The sequence below is a fragment of the Zalophus californianus genome, chromosome 5 (genome assembly GCF_009762305.2).
Source record: "Zalophus californianus isolate mZalCal1 chromosome 5, mZalCal1.pri.v2, whole genome shotgun sequence".
Taxonomy (NCBI): domain Eukaryota; kingdom Metazoa; phylum Chordata; class Mammalia; order Carnivora; family Otariidae; genus Zalophus; species Zalophus californianus.
In genome coordinates, this window is record NC_045599.1 from 145,547,297 (window position 1) to 145,560,439 (window position 13,143).

At 45.5% G+C, this 13,143-nt stretch overlaps 1 protein-coding gene across 4 annotated transcripts in view; it reads left to right on the forward strand.

Moving 5' to 3' along the window:
* Positions 1-13,143, forward strand: part of CTNND2 (catenin delta 2) — a 904,171-nt gene that overhangs the window by 802,633 nt on the left and 88,395 nt on the right. For 3 of the 4 annotated variants that reach the window (XM_027605522.1, XM_027605518.2, XM_027605521.1), the window contains 2 exons: positions 794-868; positions 1,965-2,115. In XM_027605522.1, coding sequence (XP_027461323.1) covers positions 794-868; positions 1,965-2,115 — 226 coding nt within the window. The remainder of the gene's footprint in view (positions 1-793; positions 869-1,964; positions 2,116-13,143) is intronic. The other variant, XM_027605519.2, reaches the window with a different exon arrangement.

Consider the following 13,143-nt stretch of genomic DNA (forward strand, 5'->3'; position numbering starts at 1 on the left):
CCAACCTCCCTGGGCCTTGGGGAACTAGATGAGGTCACTGATGTACAAGCCAGCATCCCGGGCCTGGAGTGAGGTGCTACTGCACAAGAGGTCTTCTTAGGGCTTATGCTTCCTGCTCAAGTTACCAAGAACATTCCCTGTGGTCTCTTAAAAAGTCCCGAATATCTCCCCAGTATCAAAGTTTACGTTTGATGTTCATCTTACTATATGTAGACGTTGACCCTACATTTGATTTCCCTTCTCTTCTTTTTTTCTAGCTTCCCTTCTTAGTTTTAGGGAAGAAAGCCAACCCTGAGTGGGCTGCGTAAGCTCAGGTTTCTAGTTTTTTCCAGGCACTGGAGACGAGAAGTTTCACAGGTAGTGGAGGAAGTGGATGAAAATCATATCTCAGCATGTCAAATTGCAAGTGAAATTTCCAGTGACATTAAAGGAGGTTCTGTGCTGTCTTCATGAAGGTCCTTCTTCCCACAGAGAGGATATCTCATCCAGACACCCAAGTTCCAATAAGCAGCTCCCAAACCTCGAGGTTTTTCCATGTCTGAGACTTTCTGACTATGGATTTCTTTGCTCCCTGAGAGCGGGGCTGTGAAATAGTTCATTGCAACTAAGAGGTGCTTCAGTGAGTTCTCGCTGCTTCCCCACCCCCTCAGGCTTCCTAGAGCTGGAGGCACAGAGTGGGCGCAGGAGAAAAACAGACAGTATGAGTTGATGGTGATAAGAAACTATGTGAATATGACTTCTGACGTAGGACAGGATGAAGTTGTGTGTTTTTTTAATCTCATATTTCATGCAGGGCTGGGCTGAGGATGTGGCAGGCATGGCGTATGCCCTACGTTCACTGCCAGAGGGGGCTCCCTGCCTGCCACAGGTGAGAGCCAGCTCTGGGGTGCCTGCCCCAGTGGGGAAGGGGGATGGAGGGGCCTGGTGGGGGAGGGGTGGGGACTTTCCTCTACCTTTGGAGATCTGCTGGAGGAATCGGCCACGGAAGAATCCAGAACTTCATGTCGTGAATGTCATTTTCTTAGCCTGGGAGTGAAATTGCAACAGACTAAAACCCTCATATTGCTTGATTTTTATAGTGCACACTCTTCTCTGGAATACCATACAGTAGCATAAAGTACATATACAAATGTCCAGAAAGTCTGGGCCTACCTGCATTCCGTTAAATGAATCCGAATGCTTTATCATCCTGCTGTTGCAAGTACACTTCAGAGTCAGATTAAGTAAGATTAGCTGTGTTCCATTAAAGCCAACCACCACCAATCCAAAACAAATTGTCTTACTGTAAACAACTTGTCTTACTTTATAAATTGGACATTGAATGGTGGCCCTAGACATAATACATTTTGATCTAAATGTTTTCTTGAAATTCTCTTACAATTTTTACTCTTGGTTTTAAAATTTTAGATGTCATATTTACCTCTCATCTCCCCTACCTTTTTCTGACCCCTTTCCTTCTTATTATTCAACCAAGACCATATTGGCAGCATGGTTGCCAACTCACCTCCATGCCCCACCTCCAAATACAAGTCTCTTTAAAAAAAAAAAAGTTATCTACTCTTGACCTTTTCTCATTCTCTACTCTTTCTGGGGTCCTTTTCTATTCCTCTTCCCACCGAGAACCAGCCCTTCCTGTCCTCCACCTCCATATCTGAAAACATCAAGCACCCACGTCATGCAAAGGGTTTACCAAGTCAAGGACAGCAAACACTGGCAGCAGAGGGATGAAGCGCGGTTACCTGATTAACCCAGAAACCTCTCATCATACACAGAAGGCAGAAAATAAAGTTAAGACATTTCAGTACGTGCCTACCACATTGAACCCATCCTACCACTAGGTCTTGCTAATTCAACCTTCTTGGCTCCTGTAAACAGCAGTCTGAAAACCCACACGCGCTATTTGCTGATAGGTTCCCCCCCCCCGCCCTTGGCTTCTAAGGTCTTTGCCTTCCCTCTTGTTGCAGTGGTCAGTCTATATCCGGGCTGCTGTCCGAAAAGAGAAGGGCCTGCCCATCCTCGTGGAGCTGCTTCGAATAGATAACGACCGTGTGGTGTGCGCGGTGGCCACGGCACTCCGGAACATGGCCTTGGACGTCAGAAACAAGGAGCTCATTGGTACGTTCTCTCCCAACTCACAGCAACTCAGATTTTAAGTAGAAAATATTTCCTGGTGGGATGCATGTGGTCGAAGCCATAAGCAGGACATCTGCACCTGCAGAAATAGTACATTTATTAGAGCCATGTTTTCCCAGCTGTCCCTTCTGCTGTAAATCCAATGCGCTGATTTATCCTAGAAATCAGAGGAAAATGTGATGTTTGTTGACATTCCTAATCCTTGCAAATTAAAAAGGAACACAGTGCTCAGCACTGGATACCACTGTCCCGAGCCTCTAAATCTCTGTCCAGTTGTTTGTTTGCTTTCCACATAGTGAACTGGAATTCTAATGGATACACACCACACCACTTCCCCTATCTGTTTTAAGATCCAATTTGGATTAGACCACACCGGCTCCTGAACCCTATTTTAAAAGACTCATCTCCCTCTAATTTGCTATTCAAGAAATAGGAAGGATGTTTTCTTAATGAAGCATTCAGGAGGTCACATAGTCATCTATTTATTCAACAAATATTTTTCCATGACCTCCTTTGGTCCGGGCCCATTGTAGGCCTGGAGAGTGTATCCGTGAGCCAGACGGACAGGAAGCCTTGCCCTTGTGGGGTTTACATTCAGGAGAGGGGAGAGGTACAATGAACAAAATATACACATGAACCCCGTGTGTGTTAGAAACCTTCCACAAGGTAAAGGAAACTATAATTGTGAGGCTGCGAGTGTTTTTCATTGAGATGAAGTTCACCTAACATTACATTCACCACTTCAGAGTGTGCCATTTCAATGGTATTTAGCATTTTCACAACGTTACAACTCCAGTTCTAAAACATTTTCCTCGCCCTGAGGAAAACCCTATAACCATCAAGGAGGCATCGCATTTCCCCTCCTCCAAGTCCCTGGCAGCCACAATCTCCTTTCTGTCCCTGCCGACATCCCGATTCTGGATCTTTCATGTAAATGGAATCGTACAATATGCGAGCCTTCGTGTCTGGCCTCTTTCACTCAGCCTTGGGCTTGTGGTTTTAAGTGGGACGTCAAAGTCAAGACAGGGGTTGTGGAAAGGTGACATTTGAGCAAGGACCTGAAGGAGGTGAGAGTGGGTCGTGTGGATATCTAGCGGGGGAGCGCAAAGAAACTGAAGGAGCAGCTTCTGCAAGTAGCCCCGCTGGGGGAGCTGGGAGCCGTGCGGTAGGGTTTTATGTGTCTGGCGCAGAGTGAGTGGAGCCCAAGTCAGAGAGGCTTCCTGGGTCCTCCCTCTGCAGATGAGACGATCCCAGGCCAAGGCCATGGATGCGTGGAGAAGTGGTCAACCAAGGGAGCCGCCCAGGGAGAGGCACAAGCCTCCCCACAGACATTTGTCCGCCTGGTAGGGCATCTGAAATTAAAGAGATGATTCCAGTAGTGTCTGTGGTCAGTGCAGCATGAAGCCTGGCAAGCCTGCTTACAGGTAACAGGTGTCAGTGGAGTTCGGGTAGCAGGGAGCTGGACCACCCACCACGCCAAAGATTCATGTTATGCAGCCTCTGGGCCAGGGGGAAAGGGAGGAAGCAGGTGAGCATGGGCAAAGGAGCAAGACTCCATTCCTGGGGCAGTTGGAGTACCAAGCATGGGTCCTGATTTCATCCACAGATGTCACGTAAATACGTGGGTCTAGTTCTGCTGTCCTCATTCCTGAGCGTGGCGTTCTAAGCCCTTTGCGATCTGGAAACCAGCCACTTTTTTTCTGCCTTTTCGTAAAACCCATCATATCCTCCAATAAAAACAAAAGTATCTTCAGACCTTCATCCATTTATTTATTTACAGGAAACCAGATTTCAAATCTGTGTCTAATAAATGCAGTGGTTTTGTTAAGCTCGCAGTCTATGATAAGGCATGAAAGATAAACTCACAATTTGATGCGTATACTTAGTTTGACTATGACTTAAAAATTGTTTGTGGATTTTATATATTTAAACCAGGCCATTAACTCAGAAGGTTCCCTTCTCCAAATCTGCTTTTCCTTTCCTTACATAATCGTTTCAGACGGGACAGGTGGGGCTTCCAATAAAATCCTAGTGCTCCTGTGTAAAATGGAGGGGGAAAAAAAATCAATGACTAATCAGTCTGCTGCCTGTATACTAACAGCTAGGTATTGTGTGTTTGGTGTTTTATTTCTTTTGGTGGATTAAAATATAACAAAATAGGGAACTATTGATTGCTTCTCTAGCTTGCAGGCATCTCTTCTTTCTCAGAAGCCAGTTATCTGGTACTCCCTGTGAGGCAGGAACATTTGGAGCTCCATATTGCCCGTGTTAAATTAAGCCTTTACTATCAAATGTCACCAGACAGGAAAGGGAGCCAGCCGTTTAAAAATAGAAGCGAAAATATCCAAGTCACCGACTTTATGGAATCAATAACTTTTTCCTTGAATGAGAAAAGCAGAACTTAACAAAACAAAAACAACAACACATCTTTCTATTCTGTCTAGGAGAAAGGAGATATGACCTCTGCCAGCCCTTTTACTTGAAAGGCTGTATCAATGCAGTGATTTTTATAGGAAATGCTGTACAGAACTTTGTATATTGAAAAGGAAGCTGCAGTGTCTCTTTGAACAAAGAACAGCAACAGTGACAAAGAGTTGAACTTGGACTTCTGTTTTCCATCACTTCTCCCCCAAAGCTTTGGTGACCTCCTGTGGTTTCAGGGTGTTAAAGATCACCTGTATTCTGACGACTCTCGGGTGGACGTCTCCGGGGCGAGTCCCACACCTCAGGGTCCAGTCGTCTGTCCAGGATCTCCACTGGATACCCCCCAGGCACCCCAGATACATCTCCAGAGCTGAGTTCCTTAACGTTCCCCCCGACCCCAGTCCCTCCAGTCTTCCCCCAACAGCAAACGGCAGCAGGTCCTTGCTCTGGGCCACACTCGGCACCTTGCGGGGCTCTTGGACGCGTCAGTCCCCATACCCACTCTGTCAGCAAATCTGATCACGCTTCTGCATTCTCCCAGAACCTGACACTTCTCATCTTCATTGCTTTTTTCCCCCAAACTGCCATCATTGCTCACCTACCTGGTTATTACCTTGGCCCCTGCCCAGTCTCCCTGCCTCTGCCATCACCGCCTCCCGTCCACTCTTAACGCAGTGGCCAGAATGGTCCTGTTAAGACCTTAACTAGAGCATGTCTCTTCTCCTGTCCACCCCAGGGTAAGTGAAATCTTTGCTGGGCAGACATGGCTCTACTTGATCGAGCTCTCTGGTTCCCCTCCACACTCGCCTTCTCCGCTCTCGCTGTCACGAACATGGTATGGTCACTGGTGAACCGAGGTTCCCTTATCACATGAGCCATGATCCTGCCTCAGGGCCTTTGAACTGGCCGCTTCCTCTTCCTGCAGTCCTCCTTCTCCAAGTGTCCGTGAGCCTCTATTCTCATCCCACTCAGACTTTACATTCCAGTCTCTGGCCCCCGTTCTTAAATTACACCCCTTTCTTGATTTTGCTTGTCTCCCCAGCACCAGTCACCTCCTAATATATAGCAAACACTTCTTTAGCTTGCTTGCTGTCCATCTTCCTGCCACTGGAAAGTATGCCCACCAAGGGCAGGAAGTTCTGTCTTGTTGGTTCACTGGGGTGGTCCATGTACCTAGAAGGGTGCCTGGACCGATAGTAGGGACTTCATACATTTTCGCTGAATAAATGACAAAAGTAAATTTTTTCCTGCCTGGCCATCATCTTAAAATGAACCCCAATCAGCAAAACATTAAGTAAGCGAATTAAATTAAACTTTAAAGGAAAGCATTTTATATTAATTAAAGAAAATCATTTGAAAAACTTGTTCATCTTCCTCCTAAAATTTACTAGGTATATGCAGACACTCACAATTTCAGAAGAAACCCCGTTTTTCCCATCACTGGTTTAGGGTTTCAGTTTAAACTGCAACTCTTTGGAGATGGTTCTTTTCGTTAGGATGGGGGAGGAGCTGCTGCTACATTGTGGTTAAGACATGGTTCATCTTCCTGGATTCCATTATTGGAAAACTGTTGAACAACGATCCTCCTACCCCCTCAGCTCTAATGAGGATCATCTAAAAGGAATGTCCTCTTGTCATATGAGCTTCCATGGCTCTGTGTCTGTCTCTGCCATTGGGTAATAAGTATTATCTACTTGTCCCTCTCTGTCTATAGGTGGACCTTCTTGTTCTTCTCAATGATGTGGCGCAGCTATCCACATGCATACATTTCTTTGCCGCCTCCCAAAAATGTTAATTATCCTCTGAGTGAAGTGTTATTTCTTCAGTGAAAAGAGCAAACAATATTATATCCCTTTAACAAGTCTAATAAAATGCCATCCATTTCGGCACATTGCCAGTCCTGATAAAGATGGCAGACGTTTATTTTAGCCAAACCTCTACTTTCTCTGCCAACAAACAAAAGAAACTCCAAAAAATAAAAAACTTCAAGCGTGTATAAACACTAGACAAGAGAGAGGTCAAACCCCTGGCAAACATTGGTCATTAACCCATTGCTCTCCATCCATGGAAAATAATCCTCAAGAGAGTAATTTCATCGAATGTGCTATTTTGTTTTGCTGCATTTGCGGACAGCCCAGAAAATCAAGACTACATCAAAACCATTGCTATGGAGAACACGGGCCCTGCAAGGTTTCCCAATAGGCAAGATTATCTAGTCTGTGGATGCCTTGGTACCACACTCTAGGTCCCACCCATGCCACTCCAAACTCCCTCTTATTTCTCATGGTTTTTTTATGAACTCTTCAGCCATGCCAGATTTGGTACCGTCATTCCCACTTATGCACTTAATGACCTGCCACCCGCCATTCCAAACCAAGCTCAGGGTGGCCTTCCCAATGTAGGCGACTCCTTGAACTCAGGGCAGAGGTGGGTAGTACCTAGCTGATAAGAAACATTTTAATTTATCTAAGATTTCCATCGTGTAATTGTATGTTTGCAATGGCTTTTAGGTTTTTGTGTGTATGTACTGTATCTTCCCCTGAGATAAGAGACAGGGATCAGGTACCATATTTATTTTTATGTCCTACAGGACCTAGCACTTCGCTGTGCCCATAGCAGGTACTCAGTACATATTTGCTGAACTAATTCACTGATGGGTGAGAAACACTGGTATTTTTTCTGAAGAATGATCTGGAGGGGGTTTGGGGAATCCCAGGTAGAGAGAGGAAGGGGTAGGGTAAATGTCTGTTTCAGCCTCTTTCCACAGCTTCCAGGGAATAGATAGAAAGACAGCTTAGATGCTCCCTGAAATCCAGGACTCTTGTCAGGCTCAGACTCATTCTGCTGCCTCCCGGGAAGAGGCTTGAGATTGTGTAGGAAACAGTACCTTTTTCTATGTGTGCCTTGATCACTGCCAGAAGTTCATGTTGGCAGAGTGACTGCACCCCCTTCGGGTTGTATTGGCAGAGCTGATGGAGCACCCTCCCTTCGCCTCCCGGGCAGTGGCTGCTTGCCACACATTCTGGCAGGTGATCTGGAAGCATCCTCCCCGCTCTCCCACATCCCTCCCTGGACTTAAGAGAAGGACCTTCCACTGCCTCATGAACCTGGCCCTTCCCTAGTTTACCTCATCCTCTGCTTTGCATGACCCTTTCCCTCGACTATCATTTGGATGATTGGGTCCCATATCTGGGATGATCGATAAAATGTTTCTTTGACTCATGGCCCCACACATTCATCTTATAGGACCCATTCTTCTCATGAAGCTAACCTTCTACTCACCCCATCAGCTAACTGAGCTTCTGTCTAGGCAACACGCTCTCAATCGGTTCCAAGTTCTGAGGGAGCACCAGACAAAATTTGACTCACTCTGGGGGATCAGAAGGGGGCCACTTCCTTACAGGAGTCTGCTGGCTCCAAACACAGGTAACCACCAGGAAAGATGGTGGAGAAAGGAGCCATTGGGTAATAGTAAAATTGACACCAAATTTCCGGGTGTACCTAGTGGTACTTTCCCACACTAATGAAATCATGAACAAAATCAGGGTAATTTCTTGCCTGGGAGTTAATTATCATTCAAGCATTAACCCATTGCTGTTTCTCTCCCCTTTTGGGGTTTTCAGACTATCCTTCACATTCGTTTGGGGAAGTAGAGGCCAAGGGGCTGGGGACATTCTCTTCCTACCTTTTTTTTTTTCTTGCCACAATGTTTTAAATAATTCAGGTGAAAGATTTTATCTGACCACTGTAAAGACTGTTTGTAGACAGTGGTTGCTGGTTATATTTAAAGGACAACATAAAAACTTTTTTAAGTGAAAATAAAGACTGAATAAAGAAAAAGATAGTCAATTCTGTCAATAGAATGACCTCCTCTGTGCCAGATTATTCCCTAGGAAGCAGTGTATTTTCTTTTGGAAAAACTAGAGGGAAAAGGGGACTATCCGCCTTATATCTGTACCTTCCTGAATGTTGGAGAGCTTTGTAAATATTTTCTTTTAATTAGTGATCTCACAACTGAATTTCCTGAGATGTCTATCCACAGAATCGTCGACCTGGCAGTACTGATCTTCATCCAAACTTTGGGATACCTTTTTACTCAATTCTGTAATCATGAGAGCATGTTTTCAGGGAAATAAAGAGATACCTAAAGCAGGGTCTCCACCGCCAAGAAGCAGCATTCCAAATATTACTCAGGAAGTGATTCCTCAAAGTTTGCCTTTTTTTTTTTTTTAAGATTTTATTTATTTATTTGACAGAGAGAGAGAGAGACAGCGAGAGAGGGAACACAAGCAGGGGGAGAGAGAGAAGCAGGCTTCCGGCTGAGCAGGGAGCCGGATGTGGGGCTCGATCCCAGGACCCTGGGATCGTGACCCGAGCCAAAGGCAGACACTTAATGACTGAGCCACCCGGGTGCCCCAGTTGGTCGTAATTCTTTGGCCCAGGATTGAAACACATCTTGGTCATCATCCCCTGTGTGCTGAAAATACCACGTTGCACCCACAGTGTCTCCTAGCAAAACTAGAGAACAGAGGGCTCTCAACACTGTATGGCCCACCCATCAGTTAAAGTTGCAGGGAGGCACCTGGGTGGCTCAGTGGGTTAAGCATCCAACTCTTGATCTCGGCTCACGTCATGATCTCAGGATCGTGGGATCGAACCCCAAGTCGGGCTCTGCACTGAGCCTGGAGCCAGCTTAAGATTCTCTCTCTCCCTTTCCCTTGGCCGCTCCCCTCCCTTCTCTCTCTATCTTAAAAAAATAAAGTGTGTGTGTGTGTTTTAGTTTCTCATCTCATGTAGATGGCTTGCATATGGCAGACCATTCTGGGATATGGGCCTCCCATTCTGGAGGGCAGCCTTCTCACGGGGCATCTTCTTTACCCGTGTTCTTGACCCTGGGGTGTCCCACCTTTGCCCAGGGAAAGAGCAGAAACTCTGGAGACCTCAATGCAACTGGGAGGCCATGTGTTATTTTCATTCCTGGGCATGTGTAAGGCTCACTTTATTAAGCAGATTTGAGGACATTTTAGAGACATACCTTCTCTACTTTTCAAAATGTGTTTCTTCAGGCCCTGGCAGATGTTGTTTTAATTAAAACACATGCAACTTCAATTAGTATTGTAAAAAGAAGCCTGGTTTCCCGGACGAGGTGATTTATCAGAGCACTCTTTGCTGGCTGTCTTTAATAACTTGATTTCACAAGCCAAAGTCTAGGCAGCAGGAAAGGTGTGTGCTTTGGCCAAAACTTGGTGTCTTCAGATTAGGTGCCTGTTAGAGCCCCCAGAACCGAGAGCCTAATCTCGTGAGCACTGCCTTCCTTTCTGGCTGAGCCATGGGTTCTTTGTTAATTAACTTTGGGCACTTGTTGGGGGAATTTTGGCGGCTGGGTCTGGCAGATAAGAACTGCTTGGAGAGGGAGTTGTAAATAAATCGAAGAGCCAATAATTATTTTATTAAACAAGACTTAATGATTCGCCCCTTGGAAATATTCCATGTGGGGAAAAGGCAAAACTGACTGAAATTTCCAGCGGATCCAAATTTCAGAACCTCTGCTTAAAGACCTCCCAAAGAAAAGAGGAAATAAAAGCCACCTAACTTTACTCTGACTGGTTAGGTATTCATTTTATGCCTAGCCAAACAGTTTCAGGAGAGAATGTTTTCAAGAAGAGAATACATGAGAAATGAAGTGGATCCCCTCGAATACCCCCACATCTTGAGAATCTAAAAGAAGGGAAGAGGATTTTAGCAGGATAATGTTTTCAAATTGTATTTTTTCTATATGTAGATTACCGTCTTCTCCCCTATACCCCCTCCAAAAAAAAAGTTTTAATCGTGTGGAAAGAAATTGTTATTTTTGCTCTCTGACACTAAAAATGGCGGATTAGAAAATAGTTTAAGAGTTTAAAGATGAATACTCTTTTCGCCGTTCGGGCATTTGGTTGTATTTATTGCGCTGGATGTTGAAGAATTACAGAGCAGGCAAGGACAGCCGTAATTGGGTGTTCTGCTAAAGAAAAAGCGTGTAGGCTGCCACCGTATTTTGAATGTGCCGTGTGGTTCTGCCCTTGAGGGCATATAAGGCAATAAAAGGAGGAGAAAGCAGACACTGTAGTGAAGGGGCAGCCATCCCAGGAAGAAGAACACAGCAAGCCCCCTGCAAGAAGCTGAGGACCCGGGGAGCCTGGGTGGCTCAGTTGGTTAAGCGACTGCCTTCGGCTCAGGTCATTAACCATGGAGTCCCGGGATCGAGTCCCACTTCGGGCTCCCTGCTCGGCGGGGAGTCTGCTTCTCCCTCTGAACTTCTCCCCTCTTGTGCTTTCTATTTCTCATTCTCTGTCTCTCAAATAAATAAATAAAATCTTAAAAAAAAAAAAAAAAAGCTGAGGACCCAAGAGGCAGAGGGAGGATGGAGGTGCAGCGCCTCCTAGCATCTGGGCAGTCTATGAACCGGCATAAGCAGATAGAGCAGAGTTTGCTCCTTGAGAAGCAAGCTTGAGAAGAAAAAGTTCATCTGTTCATCCTGTCAGACTAGAACCAAAGGGATGCTTGGTGAGAGGAGAGGGGAAGCAAAGAATCATTCCCAACGGCTCCTCGCCAAAATATCCTGAGTAGTTTCAAGATACTTAGTTGAAATTCAGAGATTTCTTCTCTTACAACCAGGAAAGTTCACAAAAGTTCATTTACTGTCTCCCAGAAAAGACTGGGTTCTTTGTTTTTGTTTTTGTTCTTAATTTACAACGAAATTTCCCTATTCAGTTTTGTGTGTTCTAGTGTCTGAACAATGTCACATAAGATAGATGGCTTTGGAGAAGAATGATAAAGGACAAGTGGCTTGTCACCCAAAGCAGGTAATATCCTTTGAGCACCAAATTTCATCATCCTTGTTCTTGAATACAGGCAACTGAACTTGACACATTACCAGCCAGGATGGCGCACGCATTCAGTAATGTGCTATGTGTTGCTTTTAATTAGGAGTCACTAGTATTCTAACATCAATACGAGAGGGTATTTGATGTATAAGATAGATCAAAAGATTAAAAAAAAATCCCCATGGTCTTCACGTGGAGACTTGAACAATTTAATTTGCTTGTTAGAAGGGAAAGCTGTAGCCACGAAATGGAGAGGGGTGGGGTTCAACTTTTTAACTGAATGTTAATTAACTCCACAGACTGACACCACGTAGTGTCTGCGTGAGAGGCAGGTCCATTTCAGGAGTGACCTTGTCATCCTTAAAATGTGAGTGTGGGTGCGAGAGATGACCCACATCACAGGCTTGTCTCGCCGGCAGATGGTTATGGAGGGTCATGGTGTGCCAGGACCACTGGGAATACTGGGGGGGAGCAAGGCTTCACCTTGCTGCTTTGGACCAGAGTTCCCATATGCACCACGACTGGGTGACAAGTGTGCTGACGTTGTGATGCCCTCCGCCCCCCGGAAACTCTGGGAGGCACCTGAGCCTGCCCACCCTCCTGGATCTGTGGCCTCCAGTGGGGCATAGCTGCTGTCCAGCGGAGCTCCTACCCCCAACACATTGCAGGTATTCTGTCCTCTATGTGTGCCAGGCCACGGGCACGATCGGGAAGTTCTGCCCAAGACAGGACTCACCTTCACACCCCAGCACAAGACACCCTCACCGTGTCACGCTCTCTGGGGCTCAAAAGGATGGGCCTTCAAGTCATCATCAACCCAAACCCCAATCTTTTACTTTCCTTCCTGTTTCCAGTGATAGAAATGGATAGAAACTTTGGAGACTGTTTTCTTCTTTTTCTTTATCCCTGTAGACGCATCACGATGCCTTCTTTGTACTTCTTCGGGGAATTTCTTGAATTCCCCGTGTGATTCCTGTGCATCTCGCCTTTGAGTTTCACCCGTAGCCTGGCAGGTCCAGTGTACACCGTGGCTTCCTACCTGGGGCACTTTGCCCCCTCAGCCTCCCTGCGCTCTCACCCCCACATCCCTGTTCACCTTGAGCTCCGGGCAGGCACTCCAACGAAGGACTATTCAGTGTTTTCACGATGTGAATGACACAAAGTGAACTCTGCTACCTGATTTTTTTCAATAAAGCAGTTTTTATTAAGCCCCCCCGAAGTTTCCATTCCTTCTAGTGTGGGCATGTCTCTCTTCTGATCTTGCTCGACCTTTCCAGCAGCATTGGATGTATTCCTGTGTCATGGTTTCTAGGATAAAACTTTCCTAGTTTTCTTCCTTCTTCTTCGTTTCCCTTTGGCTCTTTCTCCTCCAGTCTCTCTCTAAACTCTGTCGTGGGTCAATCTTCTGTAAAGCCCAGCATATAAATTCTTTATTTCTCTTACCGTATTTTCCAATTCTAGAATTCCCATTTGGCTCTTTCCTGTAGTTTCCATTTCTCTGCTGAATTTATCCATTTTTTTCACGTATGTTGCCCATGTTTCCCCTAGATAGCTTAACACAGATATCACAGAGAAAGTTCTTGTCTGCTTATTCTACCATCTGGGTTATTTGTAGGTTTGTCTATACTGGCTATCTTTTCTCTTAATTGTGAATCAAGTTTCCTGCTTCTTTGCACGTCTGTGGTTTGTTACTTATGCCAGACATTGTGTGTTGAAGTTT